This window comes from Coniophora puteana (genome assembly GCF_000271625.1).
Source record: "Coniophora puteana RWD-64-598 SS2 unplaced genomic scaffold CONPUscaffold_6, whole genome shotgun sequence".
In the NCBI taxonomy this organism is placed as follows: Eukaryota; Fungi; Basidiomycota; class Agaricomycetes; order Boletales; family Coniophoraceae; genus Coniophora; species Coniophora puteana.
Window position 1 is genome coordinate 1,985,416 of NW_006913058.1, and position 21,045 is coordinate 2,006,460.

Here is a 21,045-nt window from a genome sequence, read left to right on the forward strand (position 1 = left end):
GTGCCCACGGATGGTTCACGTTCAATATAGTCGCTCACACGGCAACGGTTCATCGGGCTTTGGCCCATCCGCGATCTGCTCACCGGATGTGTATATGTTCATACTCCCCTTCATCATCAGGAAATGCAAAAACTTGAAAGAGCCTCTCGCGGAGCACTCCTGGTTCGTTGTCGTTGTTTATTATTCATTTGCCCATCCATCCATCGTTGCTGTCGCTTGCAATGCCGCCACTACTGGCAAACTCTTCGCATTCAATCCCAGATAAATTGGCTTGTCGAGGTACCTCCCATCCCCGATGAGCCTCATTCCCTGGGGAGATAAATGTCGCCTCCAACATCTCTCTTTTAGTGTGCACTTGCTTCTCTTCAGCAGTGCATGCATCGATGAAAGTCAGACATCATTTAATTTCCCTGCCTTTATTCGAGCTTTTCTTCATGTTATCATCAAACTTATCGGCCCCAATGACATCCATTCGATTTCACTATGCTCGCTGTCTGACGATATGCACCCTCCGTTTAAATAGGATACTCCAGCGTTAGATCCGTAATGCCCTTCATCGCCGCAGCGCGATACGTGTCTTGGGTGATCTCCAGCGGGGCAAGCCCGTCGAGAAAAGTGAGCAACTTGGGCGACTCAGTCGTGTAACGCGGCCATTCGATGCCCGTGTCGCCGCTCGGGTCGAGGTTCGCCGCAAACCGGACGAGATAGTCCTACATATCATCGCCCCCGTAGATACCGAGGAGGTCCGAAGCGTGAAACTGTTGTGCCTTGGTCAGCCTCCAGTCCTCGCGCTCAGGAGGGAGACAACGACGACAACTCACAGATCCAAGTACAGGTACCCACTTGTACCTTCTGCTCAAATATGCCCACGTCGGCTGCTTTCCGGACTGACTCTCCAGAAACAGGCGACGCGGCGCTTGGAAGACGATGTCACCCTGCACCGCGGCGATGCGCTTGAACTCGGGCGTGAGTGCATACAAGTCGGATGTATTGAACGGCGAGCCGTCCGCCGGGTCGGATGGGTACAAGGCCATGCCTGCCTCGATCTCAGACTGTGTACCGTTGGGCACCCAGTACGTTTTGGGCCAAGTATAAAGATCAGAATCTGTGCTACAGTCGGTGGTAGCGTCATGACATGCCTTGCAGAAGTCAGATGCAAAGATCGCTCACGTAATGTTCAAAGTGGAGAGGGAGAATAGTGTGCCTTCGTCGTAGCAGTCACCAGTGATAAACGGTACGTCTGCGACGGATCCTTGCAGAACAAGCCGCTGTGGGTCGTCAGCGAGGAACACTCCGTCCACCCGTGGCAGCCACGCCAAGATCAGCGACTAGGCAAAAGCCAAGGTCAATCCATCCCTTCTTTGAATATGCATTCATCGCTGACTTGCCTGATAGCTCAAGATATTTGGAGTTTCATTTATCGCGTTAATCAAAGCCTCGTATTCGACGTCCCTGAGACATTCAAGGGTGTTGTTTGAGCCGGTGCATCCTGTCTGGTCAACCAAGAAGTCGTAGTATGGCTGTCCATGCGTGATGTCGCCAACAGGGATTGGCGAACCAGACTGCATGAATGCGGCACGGAACAGACCCTCAGTGTCCCCGCCGTTTGTGAGCATGTGAAGGGCGACGGAGATGGCCCCGGCGGAATGGCCCCAGCTGCCAGTGTTCAGCGGTTATTGGGTAACAGCGTAGTATGAAGGACAAAGGTGCGCACATGGTCACCTTTCTCGGGTCGCCGCCGAAGCTGCTGATGTACTTCTGTATCCATTTCAGCGCCAATCTCTCTACACATCAACTCAGCCTCTCTGGGAAATCTGGGGGACCCAGCAGGTGGGTGAAGTATACGCACGATCATGCAAACCCAAATTCCCGGCGCCTGCGTCTTTCACTTCCTGGCTGGCGAGGAAACCGAATGCTGACAATGCACTAAATCAGCATGTTCACTGGCTGACTTCTGAATACACCCACCCGATACGCTGGTGAGAGGCGCATGTGTCAAAACCAATTCAAGCATGAATAATGGATATCTTCTCACCGATAGTTCATGCTGACGTATACAGCAGGAACACCGAGCTCAGTCGACTTGTCCACAATCACCGATCCGGGGTATCTAATCCAGCACACCTCAGCTACGAGCGCCACAGAAGCAAACCGATGGACTTACATGCTAGAGCTGCCACCCTCAAAGCTTCCTGCGAGACCATTGAGACTACGAAAGGCGAGAAAAAAGCAGCGGTTGCCTGGAGCATACCTCCAAATATCCACTGAACAAGGACCAACGCATACAAATGATTAGCAACCAACATTTAGCGGAGCTATGGATGTGCGACGTACCGCAATGACAGGTAATTTCGATTCTGGCGTTGCATCAGCGGGAGCGACGACGTTGATGGTCAAGCCTTCGTACCCATCCGTCAACGCCCATCACGCGAGGTGAGCCAATGTCCACGCTAGAAAGTGAACTCACAGTCCTCCGAGCTCGCCGTGACCACGTCGTATATCAAGGTAGTAACGTTGTTGATCGCCGCGACCGCCTCCGCCGGTAACACAGACGGAAGAGGAATCGAGATGTCTTGCTGCGGGCACGCCGGGCCGTATGTTGTCGCGGAGAAGCTCGTGATGTAACTCGGGAGGGGCTGTGGGAGCTGGAAGCGCAGTGAACCCACACTGTTGAGGGGCCGCCTTGTCAGCGACTGGAGGTGACTACGGAAGTGAAAAGAAATATGCACGTACGGAGGCTGAGCGAATGGTATTCCGAGCCACGAGTTTGTTAGAATTCCCGCGACGCCTGTCACGGTCGCTTCGTCGAGCTGGACTGTCGGGTCTGCCCGCTTCGCAACAGGAGTAGGCTTTGCCGTAGCAGGAATTACTTCCAGAACCAGTACCAATGCACCGAGAGCAAGGCGAAGAAAAGTAGCACGTCTGAGCATCGGTCCTAGCAAGGAAGAGAACAAGTGAAAAAGGATAAATCTGTTGCTCGCAGATTGGGTGCAGAATGCACGTACGTAGTCGAATTATAAATCCTAGTGCTAGTGCGCCTAATGACGTACAGTCCATTCCCGTCTTTGGCTTAAGTCTGTCCAAACGTGCGCGCAAGCGCAGACACAGGGAATCAATGTACACCGTCTACATGCAGAACGTGTTATATGAGCCGATTTGGAGCTTACGGTGGGGGCTACCCGCCATTATATTTGTTCTTATTCGGCAGCAATGTTTCTGATCCGCGCCCTGTAGCCATCGCGGAAGTCGGGTCGTACACACGTCAATATGAGCGCCACATCCACACTTTACGTGAAGTTCACAGGCGAGCTTGTGAGGCGTTATTTGACAAAACGAGCCAAGCACTGAACCACCATTACCCTCAACTGATACTTCCGTTGGAAATCAGTAATTTACACCTACTTTGTCCAGATTTCGTTTATCAGATCTGGGTTCTAGGCTACTCGATTTAGTTTAAGCCAACTGTTATCATGTTCCTAACGTGATGCTTATGGTAGCTGATGATTTCAATAGAATGAGGAATATTATGGTGACATCTCTTAAGATGCGTATGGCGATATCGTGCAGTGTGAGAGGCCGCGGTCTTGAGGATGAGTACCGGGAGAAGCAACAAAACAAGCACTATTCAGGCATTCCGAGTCTTGGCCATTGAGCATCTCATAATTTAATCTTACTGTGCATGATACTGTCACAACGCTTTCATTTTTGCGTACTCGACTCGAAAACAGGTACAACAACAGTACTACTTACTTTTTGACGAGTCAGTGAATTGTTGACCATCTAGGTGTAGCTCGTGATGGGATTTGTCCATCATCTTCCCTACAAGCATCACCACTAAGCGTCGTGAATCAAGTACCAGTCAAGAAACTCATGCAGAGTGCATAAGTTGACTCGCAGTCTGTCTACTCCTGCCTCCTTCTTACACGCCCTTACAGGTGCATCGTGGGTGCAGACGGGCCCAAACCTAGCTCCCCTGTAGAAGATTACCACTAAATCTACTACCCTGCTCATCGCACGCCCTTCTCTTCAGCAATGTACGCATAAACGAAAGTCAAACCTCAGTGCTCCGGATCTCGGTGACAACAAATACATATGACCATTTAAATAACCCAAACAATATATCCAATGCAGATCCCGTCAACATATGTCTGACGCAAACTCCCGTTTCAAATCGGATACTCCAACGTCAAATTCGTGATGCCCTCCATCGCTGCAGCACGATAGGTGTCCTGCGTGATCTCCAGCGGTATGAGCCCATCGAGGAACGTGAGCATGTTTGGCGAGTCGGTCGTATATTGCGGCCACTCGATGCCTGTGTCGCCGTTCGGATCAAGATTCGCCGCGAAGCGGACGAGGTAGTCTGCCATGTCACCGCCGAGGTAGACGTTGAGGATGTCCGAGCCGTGGAACTGTCGCACCCGGGCAGCTATTGGTGAGCCATCCAATCCTAGCACTTGCCGAATGACAATTGCGATGACTCACAGATCCGAGTACAGGAACCCATTTAAACCGCTTACTCAGGAACGACCACGTAGACTGTTTGCTCGACTGGTGTTCCAAGAAGAACCGGCGTGGGCCCTGGAAAACTGAGTCGCCCTGGAATGCGGCGATGCGCTTGAATTCCGGGGTGAGCGCGTACAGGTCCGAGGTGTTGAACGGGGAACCGTCAGCTGGGTCAGTTGAGTAGAGCGCCATGCCCGCGTCAATTTGTGACTCGGTGGCATTGGGCAACCAGTATGTCTTGAGCCATGTGTATAGATCAGAGTCGTCGCTGTTTCAGGGTGAGTATATGATGCATATTAGCTGATGCGGAGAGCGCCAGATACTCACGTAATGTTCAAGCCGGAGAGAGAAAACAGCGTACCCTCGTCGTCGCAGTCGCCAGTGATGAATGGCACATCTGCAACAGACCCTTGCAGCACAAGCTGCTGCGGGTCGTCAGTGAGGAACACCCCATCCACTCGTGGGAGCCACGCCAAAATTAGCGACTTCGCAAATACCATGTCAGTTCAACTCATTTACTGTCCCAAAGCATCCAATAGCTCACCTGATAGCTGAAGATGTTTGGCGTTTGATTGATAGCATCCATCAATGTCTCGTACTCCACACCTCTCAAGCATTCGAGTGTATCGTCCGAGCTGGCACACCCCGTCTGGTCCACCAAGAAGTCGTAATACTGCTGACCGAGCGTGATGTCACCAACGGGGATCGGCGAGCCGGACTGCATGAATCCGGCGCGGAAGAGGCCCTCGGTGTTCCCGCCGTTCGTGAGCATCTGCAGAGCAACGGAGATGGCGCCTGCGGATTCGCCCCAGCTGCTCAGACAATTCCATAAACCGCGGTCTGTTGCGTTGCGACAATACATAGGGTACGCACATTGTTACCTTGGTCGGGTCCCCGCCGAAGTTGCTGATGTATTGCTGGATCCATTTCAGTGCCAGGCGCTCTGCAAAACCTATTCAGTGTTCCATCTCAACGATAGGGGCCAAAGTATACGCACGATCCTGCAATCCGAGATTTCCGACACCCGCATCCTGAACCTCTTTACTTGCCAGGAAGCCAAATGCTAACGGTGAGAAAGTACCACATTAGCTACACGCCCATTGGCTTGCGATCAAGGACACCCACCCGTGACGCTGATTGGAGGCTCAGTTAGCCAATAGATTGAAATAGGTCAGGGATAGCTTCTGTTCTCACCGATAGTTCATGCTGACGTAGATTGCAGGCACGTCCAATTCAATTGCCTTGTCCACGATCACCGATCCGGGGTATCTGGTCCGGCTATACTCAGCTATGCGCAGGCAACGAAGACAAGATGGTCTTACGTGCTAGGGCTGCCAAGTTCGAAGCCACCTGAAGTCCATCAGAACACCGGATGTGAGACCTGACGCAAAGCCTAGAACGTACCTCCAAATATCCACTGAGGAAACAGCAACGTAAATGATAATTTTATGCCACACCGCGGATACTTGACGTACCGCAATGACAGGAAGGTTCGAGTCCGGTGTCGCATCGGCTGGTGCCACGACATTGATGGTCAGGCCTTTCAGAGTGGCCAGTAAGTACCCAATTTATAACGTGGGTCCAACAGCGACCCTAGAAGGCGGACTTACAGTCTTCAGAGCTCGGCGTAACGACCCCATACAGCCAGTTCGTAAGGTTGTCAATTGCCGTTACAGCGTCTGCTGGCAATACAGACGGGAGAGGGATCGAAATGGCCTGTTGCGGGCATGCGGGACCGTACGCCGTTGCTGAGAAGCTCGCATTGTAACTTGTGAGGGACTGCGGGAGCTGGAAGCGCAGAGAGCCGACGCTGTACTCCACATCAATATAATTAGCAAGCCAAAACAGACTGCGCAGGTAACGCGAGGTGGGGCGTACGGAGGTTGGGCGAACGGGATTCCGAGCCACGAGTTTGTGGTTAGGCCCGCAACGCCTGTGACAGTCGCGTCGTCGAGCTGGACCGTCGGGCTTGCCCGTTTCACGACGGGGGTAGGCGTTGCAGCAGCCAGAGAGGCCTCGAGCACGAGCATCAAGGCGCCGAGCGCAAGGAGGAACATTGTGCGTTCGAGCATGAGCACTGGCAGAAGGCGCTCAAGAGAGAGGGCTAGAGTGCCAACGAGAAACTGGCTGCTTTGATCCAGAGTGCACGTACGCGCGCGACTTAAAAGCGCTCCAGGCAACAAGACCCGTGCGCTATGTCATACCTTCCATGCCATACAGTATGTCCTATTTTGATGCGGCAAGGAACCAGTCAAATTTCCTGAGTCACACTGTCGTGCTTCTTGAGCTTCAATACGGACCTTCTTTCCGGAGACGAGGCAGTTTTTAGCAACTTGAGCGGCCATTGGCTCCAAAGGTGCCTAAAGCATAGACCCGCAGCCGGGGATCCACATGGGTGACACAGAACACGAGATGTGAGACAAGTATAAGTCCGTAGCCTGAGCAGGCTTGGACTGGTCGTTGCCATTAGCTTATTGGGACCCGTCAGCTCCGATTCGACAGAAAATGATGTGGTCCGCGCACCGCGAGTGCGGCAGCGAGTCTGATGACCACGAAGAACTGCGGGCCAGGAGGAATCGTATGATCAAAGGGACAGGAGGAGGAGCAAGTACACAATTGACTGATTGGATATGACACGACATCTCCGAAACTACCGAGACCGAGGCCGCTTTGTCTAAAAGTGGACGACGTAAGTTTCGCGTGCGCGTTACATCACATCAACAACAGGGAAGCAGATATAACTGTGCTCACCAATGCAGATTGCTGCTGCGTCATGTGTCTCGTATTCAGGATGGATTCAGAGGAACTGCAGTATGAATGCAGTACAGAGAGCCTCTCACTAGTTCAATCCGAGGTAGTGGGGTAATCTGGGGTATGTAATTATGGCCCCGCTGCGGTCACCATATGGACCTCAGAAGCCAAGGGAAGTTATAATGGGCACCCATAGAAACCGGGTATTAGGCAGACGAAGAAGCCGCCTCTGTGATTGCTTCAATGACGCCAAGGATGTGTCGCTAGAGTGCGAGCATCGCAAGCGCGAGTGAGACTAGGTCTTGAAGGGTTTACCCTGGCGAAACCTCGTCAGAAAGCGAACAGGTAAAGGGAGGCTCAAAAAAGTAAAACACACACTTTAGATCATAGGTTTGGTTAAGGAAACGCGCGGCCCGTACTTTGCCTTGGGTTGGGAGGTGTCCTTGATTAAGCTTCGCCTCCACCTTAACAACAGGGCACTGCGGAAAGTCCTATGGAAGTGCCCAAGCCAGAACGAAGCACGAACAAAAAACCTCGGGCTCAGGCTGCAGAATAGCACAAAGACTGGCATGGAATGAAGTAGCGAGCGCTGGACAAGCGCTGGCGCCAGGCCGGCGGAGTAACCTGACGACGGAGAATGCCGATTTTCATGCATGACCTTGCTCCTTGTCCCCCTTGTACATACCCAACCATCAGCAATCCTATTGATCATATCGACTTTGGACTTAGGGGGACCAGAACTCGAAACTGCGTAACGTCAACCACTCTACAGCCTTCCTGTGCCGCAGCATGAGCTCAAGAGCATATACTTAAGGCCTGAGCGCATTCCCCTTATCGACCATCTCACGCTTGTCTCTTCCTGTACAGGATGTCCGCAAGCACTCTTCCCCCCGAGATCGTCCTCAGCATCCTCGAGAAGACCTACTATCAGCCTGATGGACGACCCGACCAACCCCTACTCACATCTGCCGCTCTCGTGTGCACCGCGTGGTCCGCGCCCGCACAGGCCCTCCTCTTCCGCACCGTCACCTCGCTCAAGGCCACCAACGTAACCGCGTTCTACGCCGCAGTCGGACAGGACACAAAGCGCGCACGGCAGCTGGGCGTCTACGTGCGGAGCCTCGAGATCTCCGTCGGCAACAATGCCAACCTCAGCTGCAGCGTCGCGTTCCTCGTCAACGTCCTCATGCGCTGTCCCCGTTTATACGAGCTCGCACTGCACACGTACGGTATCCACGAGCTACCGGAGGATATTATACAGAATCTGCAGGGTGCGAGACTGGACGGGCTGCGGGCGCTCAGCCTGAGCAACTTTGGAGTGCAGAGTCCGATCGTGTTCCAGCTACTCGCGATATGGCCGCACGTCCAGTTCTTCAAGCTCGGCTCGGAGGTCGCGGCTGTCCCGCCGGGCATGCGCCGGGGCATATGGAGGCAGCCCGCATCTGCCGCACAGAATGCGAATGAGCCTCCTTCCGCCACAGACGAGATTCAAGGATCCCCAACCCGGCTCTACGACCTCGTCCTCTCCCGCTCCCCATCCGCGACCGCACTCGGCTGGCTGTTGGCTTCCAGCAGCGGCACGCTGCGTATCCTTGACGTGCGCGACGGCCTTGGCCCACTCACGCGCGCGGTCATCCTCCCGCACGCGCCGCATCTCCGCTCTTTACGCTTCCTCCGCTTCTCACTCGACTCGATAGCCCTGCTGAGGGAATGCACCCACCTCGAGGAGTTCGTGCTATACCACATACCGACCGTCGTGCCTGTCGCGCCGCACGTGCCGCGCACCGTGCAGCACTTCAAGTTCCGCAACCCGATCTTCAATCACAGCACGAAGCTGCAACCCGTGCTCGATGTCGTGCGCGCGCTGCCGAACCTAAGTATCGTCACGTGCGATTCGCTATGCGAGGAGCTAGAGGACTTTGGGAGGATGCGGGAGGCGTGCGAGGAGAGAGGGATCGAGATGGAGCGGGACGATAAGCCGATCTGGGTGGTGAGTGGTGTTGTCTTATTTTCTTTCTGCATTGCATTTGCTTTTCTCGCCGCGTATCGCGCAGGTTTCGCGATATGAGACAGCTCATGAATGTTTTGTTATCGCAGCACGAGGATCCAGTGATACCGCGCCGGCTTCCGAGGCGAAAGAGCGTATCGAATTTTGCACTCATGGTGTGAGACGTATCTCGAATGTTTCAATGTCCTCCAAAGGTAAATAACTCTCTTCTTTGTACGATGATGATGGCGTATCGATAATCTTGACGCGCAGGCACAGCGATCGGCGTCGCAGCAATGCTATGATGCAGTTGCGTCAGCGTCGATCCGGCTGCTGGTCTCGACACGCGCACACCCTGCAGGCACTCAATGGCGTACATGTCGAGTCGATTCCGCGTCTTGCCTCAGAAGTGTCGATAACAGGTTTAAGATAGCGTGAGAGGGCTGATAAGGTTACTTGTCAGATAACGCAAGATAGAGTGAGAGCGCGAAATGAAAGATGGCGAAGACGTTGCTTGTTGTACGGTTTTATTCCCGACATATCTGCGGCGCTGATGTTCGCGAGCCCTCAAAGCATCTACGACATTCCCCAAACTAGAACAGAATCATATCTCCAGGACAGTGCAGTGAAAAGCGCGCCTTTGTCGCAATCCCGTGTACACTGCTCGTGTGTGCGCTTTAGGTTTGCGCGCTCATCGCGCGCACCACCCAAGCACCACCTGACACACTTAGCTTCTCAGCTTTTCTTGTCTTTCTCTTGGTCTTCCGCGAGTACCCGTTCTGCCGACGCTGCCGGCCACCCGACATCCAGGGGTCCAGGGCGCACCCGCCGCTTTGAGTCTGAACCTATGGGTGCGGTACTTAGAGCACCGTACCTCTCCATTCCCCGGTGTGAACGGTGCGCCGCAGCTGCCACCACCCCGCACCCACCCCTGCCGATGTGCGCTGCGCTGCTCGATATAGAGCCGGTCGATCTCGTCCGAAGGCGAGCGTCAGTCGAGAAAGGATTAGTACGGTGGGCTGAAGCGATCCAGAGCTATTCTCGGATGGCAGTGGCATGTGGCGCCTGCCTCAATTGTGCGCCGCACCAAGAGGAAAGGGCAGGTGGTGGGGGGATCTGCCAGCGTGCCGAGTTTGGGTTTGGCCGGTCCCTATCGTAGATGGTCGTATACAGCAATTCGCAAGCCGAGGACAGCCTGAGAGATAATAGTCGAGATAGTCAGATAGTGGGAGTGTGAGAGAAGGTACCAGAAGTCTTCTGAGTTATGTGTCGACGTGTGGGTGGACACTGGACGCGGTAACGTAATCCTAACAAACTCTTGAACGGGATGCGTGAATATGTGATGTGACTCAGAGGTGTGGTGGAGTATTAAAGCGCGCTTGTTAGTTTTGCGCTTGCTAGGGTAGGGCCCATCCCGCCCTTCGTTCCGTCCTTGTTCCTTCCTCTTCTTCACCTTCAGTCTTAGCTCCGGGCTGCATCATCACTCAAGCTCCTTTGCCCTTTCCTGAGCTGTGTTCATACGCACACGCACTTGTAGCTCACAACTGACGTCGACGCGCTATACATCGCTACGCACAACATATACGGGGCGCGCACTCCACAGACCATCGCGGTCATCCCCAGCTTAGACGCGAATCACAAAGTGCACCGGCGACCAGCTGACCTGCCGAACGCTCCGAACGTCGTCATACTCGCAACTTCTGTCCCAAAACGTCGATCGGTTTGACGTGATCCGAAGCCCCGAAGGTGCGCTTGTTTTATTCGTTTCAAGGGAGAACGTGCCTGACCCCACACTTGCGACATCCACCATGCGCTTGTGCGAGGGGAGGTACGGGCGCTCGGCATGATGAACGTGTACTTATAGCACGTTTGTTCTGTTTGTTGTAGAGCGATAGTTGACGACCCACCTTTACCCAACACCTCTACTTGAGCCTGCACTCGCACTTCCTTGGTTTTTCGTGCTTTCCTGTCAACTTCCTATCGTAGCCCACACCGCGATGTGTCAAAGAGTAGCGTGAGCGCAGCTCCTTTCTGTACACCACCACGAAATGGCTGATCTGAGGCACTGGCATACGCAGGAGAGGATATCGCTGGACCAAATGCGGGGTAAGCATCATGCCGCTCCAATACGTTTATAAAGCGTAACTCACTTGCTTATTCGTGCACCAGCACTTCCAGCGACAAGAAGTCATCGCGATCGTCGAGTGTCAGGACGCCCGGTGCGCGCGCAGCGTCTGGCACCCCAAAGACTGCCGCTGGCCAGAGTGCCAGCACAACCCCGTGAGTTCCGCGCGCACCCTCTTCTCTTCTTCTTCACTGCACCAAACCCCACTCCTTTCTCGTCCACACATGCCGATGTTCCGTTCTTCTTTTGGGTTGGATTCATTATCCGTATGCCGTAACGCTGACGTCCTTGTGGGGCCATCCGATATTCAATGTTGACGCGGACGCTTGGCGCGCACCGTTATCGAACAGGACTGGGGCGACCAGATCGAGTACGACACCGAGCGGATACGTGACTACTGCTGGGCGTGCAAGAGCAAGTTCGAGCGCGAGGCGCGGGAGCGGGCGCGTCAGGTCGAGAGCGCGGTGAAAAGTTGATTCTTTCAGAAGTCGACAGCGCACCTTGGCAACGCGCGACGAGGGCTTAGGTGGTCATGAGGCAGGCGTCTGGCGTGGCCGCGTTGCCGTCTGTGTCGTCGTCGCGTCTCTCCGTGGCATGGCGTGGCGCGAGCGCTTGAGCTTGAGCTTGAGCTTGAGGTCCCATGACCTGCCTTCTGGCGTCCCGTGCCCCCCTTCCCCACACCACCTTAGATCCGCCCTCAGTCTTCTTACGTCCCGCCTGACAGGTGGGGCCGCCCCGACATACGTAGATGACTCGGCTCCGCGATCTACACCCATTCACCATGATTGCATCTCGCCTTGTTAGACACTCATGCATCTCACTCAGTGACGCTACCTTCGACGACTTTGTGTATCTATAGCTGTGTTATACCTCGCTATCAGTATCTTGTACAATAGACAGTATATAATAAACTCACCCTATACCTGTATACGTGAGTAGCTTTGAAAGATTGGCATGACTCAGGATAACACGGACAGGTAAACATGCGCTCTGTTGCCTTTGGGACATGCATGGCTTCGCGATGGTCGACAATCTACATTCTCAGAGGTTATTGATGTGTGAGCAGTACTGTATAGGTCATCGAGCTGTGGTCCAATTAGAACAGAGAGTGAGCTAAGAGCGAGCATTGCTGACGAAGAACAACTCCGGGAGATAGTGGTCGCGCGTTGTTTCGCGCAAGGCTCGCACGCTTGCTTAGGGGCGGTCGGAAAAGGGAGAGAGGCTTCGGCGCTTTCCGAACCCGTCATCTGTTGGTCATCCTAGGCTCTGCCGTTTGCTGTGGATCAAGTCTCATGACTTTCTGCAGGTAAGCGCTTCAGTACAGAGGTACCCAATGTTTGGGAATACATGCCTATGGCTATGTCGTGCTAGTGATTTGAACGCTATCGTGCATTTGACGCTACTACTCTGTATGCAGTTCAACAGCTTTTGTATCAATATCATCAGCAAGCTAGTGTTGAGCCTGAAGGTGAGCTTCTCGGAAGTTTGGGACGGGAGAGGTTTCCTCATGATCAGTCATAAAAGCCACACCAATTACTTATTGGTGCCCGAACAGCGTCCTTTTACCACCCATCGGGCTCCGTCGGACAGAACCACCAAGCCAAACAAGCGGCCGCAGCCTTCCTTTGACACGTAACCTCTCCTCCGCGACCGCTGCCATGGTGGATATGGACCGACTCACATTGAATGCCAAAACTCATAAGTACGCCATACCAAAGCGCAGTCTCTTCATCACTCCTCTCAATGCTTGCCTCTTGTGCTTCTTTCGCTCTCTTACTTCAAGCAACTTGATCGGCGGCAACATACGTCGACATCGCCAAGCGGGACTCGCCCGCTTTTCAGCTCGATAAAGCTACAGTCTCCCGTGTCGCAAATGCAACAGTCAACGGGTTCATGGGTAATCGTTATACGTAATGATGTAGATACTGGGATACTCCTGAAGGAATGGTAAATAACATAGGTGTTACGACTATGCAGCAACAATAAGCTAACGTTAGACACCAAATTGCATAGACACGGTGGCGACCAAGGCTGGATCACCATATGCTTGATCCATCACTGTTTCGCGCAACCCGAGAACGAGATGGTTGACGGCCATGGGAACGAGGGTAAAAAGACTACCACCAGCAATTCCAACAATCCCCGGGTGGGTGAAGAACAAGAATAACGCCAATAGCGTTGTCATGAAAGTTCTAGAAATCTGATTCAGCCTAATTGATTTTCTGAAAGATGAAGTTCACTAGAGCTGACCCCAAGTAAAAGAGAAAGGCTCCTCTTGCGAGGGTCTTCAGCAAACTCGCGCCGCTCCAACTGGAGTCCATGATCTCCAAATGGTATTTAATGGTCTTCCATCCGATAATTATCACCAAAACAAGGTCCGTAGTCATAATTGGTACACTGCAGTGTCTTCAGTAACAGGATTAGGCTATGTTTGTGATAACGCACCAAGAAAGGAACGAGAGAGTCGTTATTTCTTTTATTTGGCACAGGCCGTATTCTGGTTCAAGAACTAATTGAAGAATATGGTAGAGTATTTTTTATAAATTGGAGAAACGCTTAGGCTTACCTTGGCCTATGAAAAGTTGTGCTATATCACCTCCCATGTACATTCCGCTGGATACGATGAACAAGGTAGTGACGGGAATAACGACAAATTTGTCTATATGACCGTAGGTTAGTGCTCGCTTCGAAGCCAGACTTTTGAGACATTATGTATTTACCAAACGAGAAAACCGCAAAAAGATGGCACAGAAGGATTACTAGCGAGGTGTTATCGCAGCTCTTTGTTTTGAAGTACAACAGTGTACAAACTTTCTCCAGCAAGCCAAGCAATTATGTCTGTCAAACGTGAATGGATCAGTGAACGCAGTCCAGATATGGCGGAAGTTAAAAAGCCGACCTGACGTTATACTAGTTATTTGATAGATATAACCTGACATTTATGTGTGAAAAGTAATTCATCTCTGCGTCTCCGTGAGCAGCAACTAGTTCAACCTACACCTAAGGCGAATTTAGAGAAGTAACCAGCTTCAGTCCCTTCCGTGAACAGATCACGAAAACGCAATCTACGAACCAGTGTTGAGTTGCTGGATATTTCAGATTCACTGGAATTGCAATGTATATTATCGTGACACAGAACTGACCACTGTGCAAACACATGACCTACTAAAGAGCCATAGCGCTCCAGCGTAGAGGGAGAAATATCGATTCTGAATTTGATCAGCTCCTCATGCTAGATTGCTGTCGTAATTGGTGACGACTTACAAAAAGGAACAAAAGCTTTGGCACCTTGAACCCGGTTTTCTTAATTGGTTAAGTGTTTGATAGTGTTAGATATCTCGTAATTCTGGTATTCCATGGGAGAAGAGTACAAAAGTGACCACTTGCCCACGTTTCTACCTTGGGTCATTCATAAGATAGACGCTGGAAACAAGGTTGCAGCAAATACGGTACCTCACGTGGAAAGGTCAACGCTTCAGCAAACCCAGGCTGTCGTCAATAGCCACGATTATTGAGATAATTTGAACTCACGTACCGAAGTCCCACGCATATAAGGTAACCAAAGCAACTGTAAAGTATTTCCGCAAGCCAACAAAAGCTGGCAGGAAATTTGAATGATAAATCATACTAGATGCGTATTGAATGGTCTTGAAGTCGTGTAAAGCATCAATCGCGGCGGAAGATCCTGCCACCGATGGCTGAGCGGCTGTCTTTGTGAACAAAAACATGGAATGGAAAGAAAAAAGGGAAGGTAATATGAAGCAACCAGCGATACCCTAAGCCCTTTATAGTGAACTAGGGAAGCAGTGTTATATCCCGTGGAATGTACTGTGGTACTAACCGCTTTGAATTATCACAGTCACTCGCTTTGAGACCACCTGCTGCGGTATTGATCTTTCTAGCTAAAGGTATCATTATATCATTATGATGTTCACAGGAGAGTGTGGATGGTCGAGTTGCCAACTTGAACAACGCGGCGTTTGAATGAGCAGCCGCCCCGCCTTGATCGTTTCTGCTGATCTTTAATTAGATTCCTCTAAAAGTCTTAGTCATGTCACGTTCATTTACCTTTCTTACAGACCCACAACATGCGAGAGAGAAAGACTACCCGATATTTCTCGTGATCATCCATCTCATCCTAATCAATTCAAAGAAACCACCAGAGGATCCATACAATACGGATATGCATGGAGGTCTTTTTCAATCTCTTTTGGCTCTGTAGAAGGCGGTTACACATATAGATCTAGGAATGACATCGAGCCTGGACAAGATTGTTGCAAGATTTCAAATCTGGTCGCAATTGGTGTAGTCTTTTGAACTCTCAACTGCTATTAGCTGCCGCGTTAAATAAACCAGTATCCGGGCTCCAGTTTTCCGTACCCCAGATGTGGAGTAAGCTAGTAACCATTGTACGAGTGGGATAGAAAGATCTGGACGACAGTGTTTTCTGATTGAACGTCATCACGGGGCGATGCCAAGATCTCAGCTGTTAATTATATCTACGAAAGCGGATAAAGAAACCACGTCAGCACCTCTACTACTTTTACGAGGGCATGGGCAGGAATGCGCCCATGTTATTTTGGATCTCTTTAAAGTTCTATCAGCGAAGAGTACAGGAACGTACAAGCACATCAGATTAATAGCAGCAGGGTGAAAGCAGAAACGGGTCAAAGGCGGTAGGTAGGTACACGCAACACAATCACACTGCTAAAGGGTGCCTTGGTGGAAAGAAATGACTATCCTACTAGGTAGGGAAAACGTCCATGATATGTCCCTGTGTGATATTACCCGTGTAATAGCCCTTGATTTCCGAGGCAAGGTGCGCGTTGACCGTATCATACCTTACCCAGTAGCAGGTCGATGGTTGACGAGGACAGCCTGTTCCTAAGTAAGCTACGACTTGCTAGTGTGCAATCGTTCCCGGTTTCCAGAGAGCTTTCCGTGTCTTCATCCCTGTGTATGGCGTGGTAGGAACGTGGCGGGCGGTAGATAGATTGTGGCGCTGTTGCTAGAGAATAGTGCACTGCTTGTGTGGGGTTTGGCTGCGGTTTGTAGATTGAGAACGTTTCATATTGTGGTTCGAAGAGTGCGATCTTTGTGTCATACTTAGACACGCTGAAGAGAGCGAAACTCTTCGTCGCGTCTTAGGGGCTAATTTGCTCATCCACCCGGGCCGCGAGGGCGCGGTGACGTACGATGACGCGAGACGGAAGCCGATCGGCCTCCCGCGCCCCGCATCTTCTAGGAGCTGACTGAACATTCGCAAGATCCAACGTTCTCCTTCTCTTGTCCCCACGCGAACTTACCCTGCCGGGGCTGCAGAGTAGCCACCGACATGGCTCCATCACACAAATACACCCCTCTGCCCACCTCCGACACCAACCCTCTAATCACCAGCCACGACGACGAGCCCCTCACCGTCGAGGACTCTCCTATCCACCTCGGCCCATCGTACGGACACAAGACCCAGCGCCGCTTCGCAGGCCGCAAGAACAGGCTCATCGCGCACTTCGCTATCCTCGCCGTCCTCATGGTCGCCCTCATCTTCGGCACGCGCGCGCTCGCGCGTTCCCGCACATCGCAGAAGGCGTTCTGGGACGCCTGCGCTGCGCACAGAAACAACTCGACGGCGACGGTGCCCTTGAAGCGGCTGCCGACGCACTTTACGCTTCCCTCGGGCGATAGGATCCCGAGTGTCGCTCTCGGTACGGCTTTGGTGAATATCTCGTTCTTGCGGTGCCCAGGGCTGATTTGGGTTGTGCGCTGCTGATGCACAGGGGTGTGGCAGGCTGGGAAAGGAGAGGTGGGCAATGCGGTCAAGACCGCGCTCGAGAATGGGTATAGGCATATCGACGGGGCATGGATCTACAGGGTGCGCACGGTGCTCCTTGTTTCTGTGTGCTAGACTCGATCATTGATGTGGATGGCTCTGCAGAATGAGGCTGAGGTCGGTGCCGCGGTTCGCAACAGCGGTGTCCCGCGCGACCAGCTCTGGTTGACCTCCAAGGTGCGAGTTGCTGCCCGCCGTCGAGCCATTCCCGCGTTCTTATCATCTTTTCACCTCACTCGTGATCCTGTTGCCCCTATTTCTATTCCATCTTCACAGTTGTGGAATACCTTCCACGCCCCTGAAGACATCGAGCCCGCCCTCGACGAGAGCCTCGCCTCCCTGCAGACGGACTACCTCGACCTCTACCTCATCCACTGGTGCGTCCCACGCGCAGTGTCGTCCGCGATCTCACGGCTAAATATACCTGCCTATCCTCCCCGCTGCTGACAATTCACGACGACGCGATTCGTCGACGTCAATCTCAATGACGTCAACGACATGACGACGTACGTATGTGCGCAGGCCCGTGGCATTCAAGAAAGAGGGGAACAACGTGCTCGATGAGGGCCTCACCGAGGACCCGTACCCGACGTGGCAGAAGCTCGAGGAGCTCGTGGATAAGGGCAAGATCAGGAACATCGGGATCAGCAAGTGCGTGTCTCTCTCCCGTCCCTGTCTCCAGCGGTATGCGGCAGAGATCTAACTGACGTGAACGCTTGAACAATGGTAGCTTCAACGTCCGCCGCATCCAGAACCTCACCGCGAACCCGCTCAAGCACCAGCCGGCGGTGAACCAGGTCGAGCTGAACTACTTCAATCCGCAGCCGGAGCTGCTCGCGGTACGTTCCCCGTTCCCGCTATGATAACTCTTTTTGCAGGCTGAAGGATAGCTCACCGTGATTCTCATATGGACAGTGGTCGAAGAAGAACGGGCTCCTGCTCGAGGCGTACTCGCCGCTGGGCAGCAGCAAGCAGGTCGGGGAGACGCTGAGGTTGCCCGAGGTGACTGATATTGCGTGCGAGCTCGGGATTACGCCTGCGCAGGTGGTGATTTCGTGGCATGTGCAGCGTGGGGTGCGTTTTCGCCGTCGTCTACTGGCTTGGTGAGATACTGATGCTGCTGGTGCGTTGTCGATTGTAGACGGTTGTGCTGCCCAAGAGCGTGACGCCTTCGAGGATCGTCGAGAACTACGATGGTGCGCCTTGATTGCTTTTTTTTTCCAGCTTTGGCTATTATGCGGTAGTAGCTAACGGCCAGCTTTTGCAGTGTACGAGATCCCGCAAGCGCAGTTCGACAAGCTCGAGAAGGCCGCGACGGCGCACCCGCCGCAGCGCGTTGTGAACCCGAGCAGGGGGTGGAAGCTCCCCTGGGACGTGTTTGATGGGGAGTAGAGGGTTCGTCTGCGATATCAGAGCGTGGTGTGCATGCGCAAACGGACTAAGTGCTTGACAATCTGACTGTTATTATTGATATCAGCTGCAGGTTGTTGGTTAAGATTGCTTTACGAGTGTTGTTTGTATTCGCGTCGCATTGTGCAGAATAGATTTGTGTTATATGTTACTTGCCCAATTGCGCTTTGACATGAGCGTACTCGGCCTCGAGGCAGCCGCACCCTCCGACGACCTCGGCGAGCTCGGGCGGCCCGAACGCTGTTCCGTCTGCGTCATCCCGTCAGCCAAGGAGAGGCCGCTTATTTTTGAGAGCGGAAATGAAGGAAGGACGTCATCGGTCTAGTCGTCGGTTATTGCCAATGAGTCAGAGCGGACGACGACGAGAATGGCGATTTGATGTACGCTTTCGGACAGTTGTCGTCAGCATGAAGGTACAGCGTTGAATGAAAAGTGGGGATCGGGGTATGACGTCGACGTCGGTGGCCCCTGTTTTGGTGGCATGTCTCGGCCCGTCCGACGCATCGACGAGCGGTGTACCGAGTTTGCGTCCGCGTCACTTGCACGTCTCCGGCGGCTGTGTGGCTTGGCGCGAGTGAGTCATGCTGTCTGCCATGCACAGTGGAATGAACTGGAATGAAGATTTATGGGAAGCGGTTAGGCGTGTGCGGCCGGAGCTGGCTTGGCTGTCGGTGTTCCGTCGGGTTCCGAGGGTGCTGCATGATGCCAGGCGGTGTGTGCAATACAATACAGGAGAGCAGCAATAGATGAGTTTCACTGGCCAAGATGTAGGGGCCAAGGTTTTGACACGCGGTGAATCAGGGTGGTGAGTCACTTCGTCTTGGCTAAAAGGTATGGTCTGCTGTTCGTGAGCGAGGATTGTGCCGTGGTGGTGAAGTACATAATGGTATGTGGTGGAAGAACGAGCACATAGGTAATTTCGCTGACATGAAAGGTCCGTGCGTTTAGGGTTTTGGAAGTGGGTGCGCAAGGGGGAGCGAGGTGTTGCAGGACCCCCGAATATCCCGGTATAGGCCTGGTCCAAAGTCCGGATAGCACCTTCCTATTTGGGACACGAGGCCTGGTCCAAAGTCCGGATAGACCTTCCTAATGGGGAAAAATGCCTGGTCCAAAGTCCGGACTCGCCAGCGAGGTCTGAGCAAACAGTAGATAGGGGCTAGTCCTGGGTCCGGATTCGGATCGGACATAGGATATCATGCCTGGTCCCATGTCCGGACTGTGACCAGCCTCGATGCCCTGGTGCGTAGTCCGCAATCATAAAGGCCTGTAACCCCGTCCGGACTTCAGCCACTGTTCTTGTAGAGGAAGTATTTTCAAGTCATATCTTTATAATTAGTGGCATATGGAGCTTTTCCTAGTTACTGAATAACCATACTTGCGGTGGACTTCGAAGTGAGGCGCTCTTCTTCACGTATAACCAAGTATGCATTATTGGCGGGGGGAAGATTCGAACCGGCGGTGACGCAAAACAAAATAGCCGTTGTAACCGCTAAGCTACGGTTGTACATTTCGCGCGTTCCCAGCTTAGCTATATTATTAGATACACCACAACGGGGACGAAAGCAGACCCCCACCACATTACAGACGCTTGCTCTGGCTTAAGCTGATATTTGTTGACAAGTAGGGCGACTCCTTCTCGCTGCCTCACCTCTGGCAACACTCAATTTCTTTTTAGTCCCATCATAATAACACAAGGTTTCATAGGGACTCTATCATTGCTAGTGCTTGCAGACTGCCCCGACTGTTAAGACTTATTACAGACAATTGGTGTATGTGTATGGCCAACATTAACGACGCGCTGACGATGCCTGTTTCCATGTCCGGATTGTAATAACCCCTATCCCAAGAGGCCTGTCGCTCTGTCCGGATTGGCGACCCTGAATAGGGGTAAATGTCCGGATCGGCCAGCGAGATTTGGGACCAGGCCTATACCGGGATATTCGGGGGTCCTGGTGTTGCAGGATGACCACCTATGGTACCCACCATCTGCCATCGTATTAGATACTGTTTCCGTGACAGGTCTACATGCCTAATACGTTTGTGATTCGGGGGTTTCTCCGCCTCCTGCTAATTCGCTGCTAGCGCGAGGGACTTAGAGCCTGCGAGAATGAGTCCCCTCCCACTAAATGACGTGCCGAGCGTGCCGCCATCATTAATCAGCTGTCAAACACCAAATGGGCCGTTCCAGCCACCGGCAGCTCGGCACTCCATCAGCTGTCTCCCAGAAAGGCTCCATAGCCCCTAGCTGTCAGGCACAAGCCTCAGCTGTCACTCCGGTGATGTCCGTCGCTGTCCCCGACGTCGTCAAGGCCCTTCGAGCTCATCGTCCTCGACGACGAGCTCGCATATCTCTGTCAATACTATAGCTATAACTCCGGAGTTTTTTCCATCGTGTGCAAAGACGTTAAAGGGGTGCATTCGATTGATATCAACAAGTGT

The 21,045-nt window shown here is 52.7% G+C and overlaps 6 protein-coding genes across 6 annotated transcripts; 3 read left to right on the forward strand and 3 right to left on the reverse strand.

Annotated features, from left to right (window-relative positions):
- Positions 1 to 515: 515 nt before the first annotated feature.
- Positions 516 to 2,930, reverse strand: CONPUDRAFT_154046 (alpha beta-hydrolase; the record flags this gene model as incomplete). Its single annotated transcript, XM_007770639.1, has 14 exons — positions 516 to 710; positions 822 to 1,110; positions 1,171 to 1,268; positions 1,315 to 1,328; positions 1,385 to 1,656; positions 1,715 to 1,784; positions 1,850 to 1,915; positions 1,969 to 1,976; positions 2,036 to 2,110; positions 2,165 to 2,192; positions 2,252 to 2,264; positions 2,335 to 2,399; positions 2,468 to 2,667; positions 2,734 to 2,930. 14 exons carry the CDS (start codon positions 2,928 to 2,930, stop codon positions 516 to 518), a joined length of 1,590 nt encoding a protein of 529 aa, XP_007768829.1.
- Positions 2,931 to 4,166: 1,236 nt separating this feature from the next.
- On the reverse strand, positions 4,167 to 6,533 carry CONPUDRAFT_56590 (alpha beta-hydrolase; the record flags this gene model as incomplete). The annotated part of the gene is made up of 13 exons (XM_007770092.1): positions 4,167 to 4,409; positions 4,483 to 4,771; positions 4,831 to 4,988; positions 5,048 to 5,315; positions 5,377 to 5,446; positions 5,501 to 5,566; positions 5,629 to 5,636; positions 5,698 to 5,772; positions 5,826 to 5,853; positions 5,908 to 5,920; positions 5,979 to 6,043; positions 6,114 to 6,313; positions 6,382 to 6,533. The coding sequence occupies 13 exons, from the start codon at positions 6,531 to 6,533 to the stop codon at positions 4,167 to 4,169; spliced, it is 1,635 nt and encodes a 544-aa protein (XP_007768282.1).
- A 1,589-nt stretch (positions 6,534 to 8,122) lies between these two features.
- Positions 8,123 to 9,821, forward strand: CONPUDRAFT_144251 (uncharacterized protein; the record flags this gene model as incomplete). The annotated part of the gene is made up of 3 exons (XM_007770640.1): positions 8,123 to 9,244; positions 9,352 to 9,456; positions 9,515 to 9,821. The coding sequence occupies 2 exons, from the start codon at positions 8,123 to 8,125 to the stop codon at positions 9,421 to 9,423; spliced, it is 1,194 nt and encodes a 397-aa protein (XP_007768830.1). The 3' UTR covers positions 9,424 to 9,456; positions 9,515 to 9,821.
- A 1,354-nt stretch (positions 9,822 to 11,175) lies between these two features.
- Positions 11,176 to 12,278, forward strand: CONPUDRAFT_82408 (uncharacterized protein). The gene is made up of 4 exons (XM_007770641.1): positions 11,176 to 11,255; positions 11,320 to 11,347; positions 11,411 to 11,521; positions 11,717 to 12,278. Exons 1-4 carry the CDS (start codon positions 11,239 to 11,241, stop codon positions 11,840 to 11,842), a joined length of 282 nt encoding a protein of 93 aa, XP_007768831.1. The 5' UTR covers positions 11,176 to 11,238; the 3' UTR covers positions 11,843 to 12,278.
- Positions 12,279 to 13,359: 1,081 nt separating this feature from the next.
- Positions 13,360 to 15,094, reverse strand: CONPUDRAFT_73221 (uncharacterized protein; the record flags this gene model as incomplete). The annotated part of the gene is made up of 7 exons (XM_007770142.1): positions 13,360 to 13,558; positions 13,617 to 13,763; positions 13,812 to 13,875; positions 13,933 to 14,025; positions 14,178 to 14,204; positions 14,631 to 14,654; positions 14,902 to 15,094. The coding sequence occupies 7 exons, from the start codon at positions 15,092 to 15,094 to the stop codon at positions 13,360 to 13,362; spliced, it is 747 nt and encodes a 248-aa protein (XP_007768332.1).
- A 1,802-nt stretch (positions 15,095 to 16,896) lies between these two features.
- On the forward strand, positions 16,897 to 18,588 carry CONPUDRAFT_56239 (uncharacterized protein; the record flags this gene model as incomplete). Its single annotated transcript, XM_007770062.1, has 9 exons — positions 16,897 to 17,071; positions 17,144 to 17,238; positions 17,302 to 17,373; positions 17,473 to 17,573; positions 17,719 to 17,847; positions 17,927 to 18,035; positions 18,112 to 18,270; positions 18,338 to 18,392; positions 18,464 to 18,588. 9 exons carry the CDS (start codon positions 16,897 to 16,899, stop codon positions 18,586 to 18,588), a joined length of 1,020 nt encoding a protein of 339 aa, XP_007768252.1.
- Between the last annotated feature and the right edge of the window lie 2,457 nt (positions 18,589 to 21,045).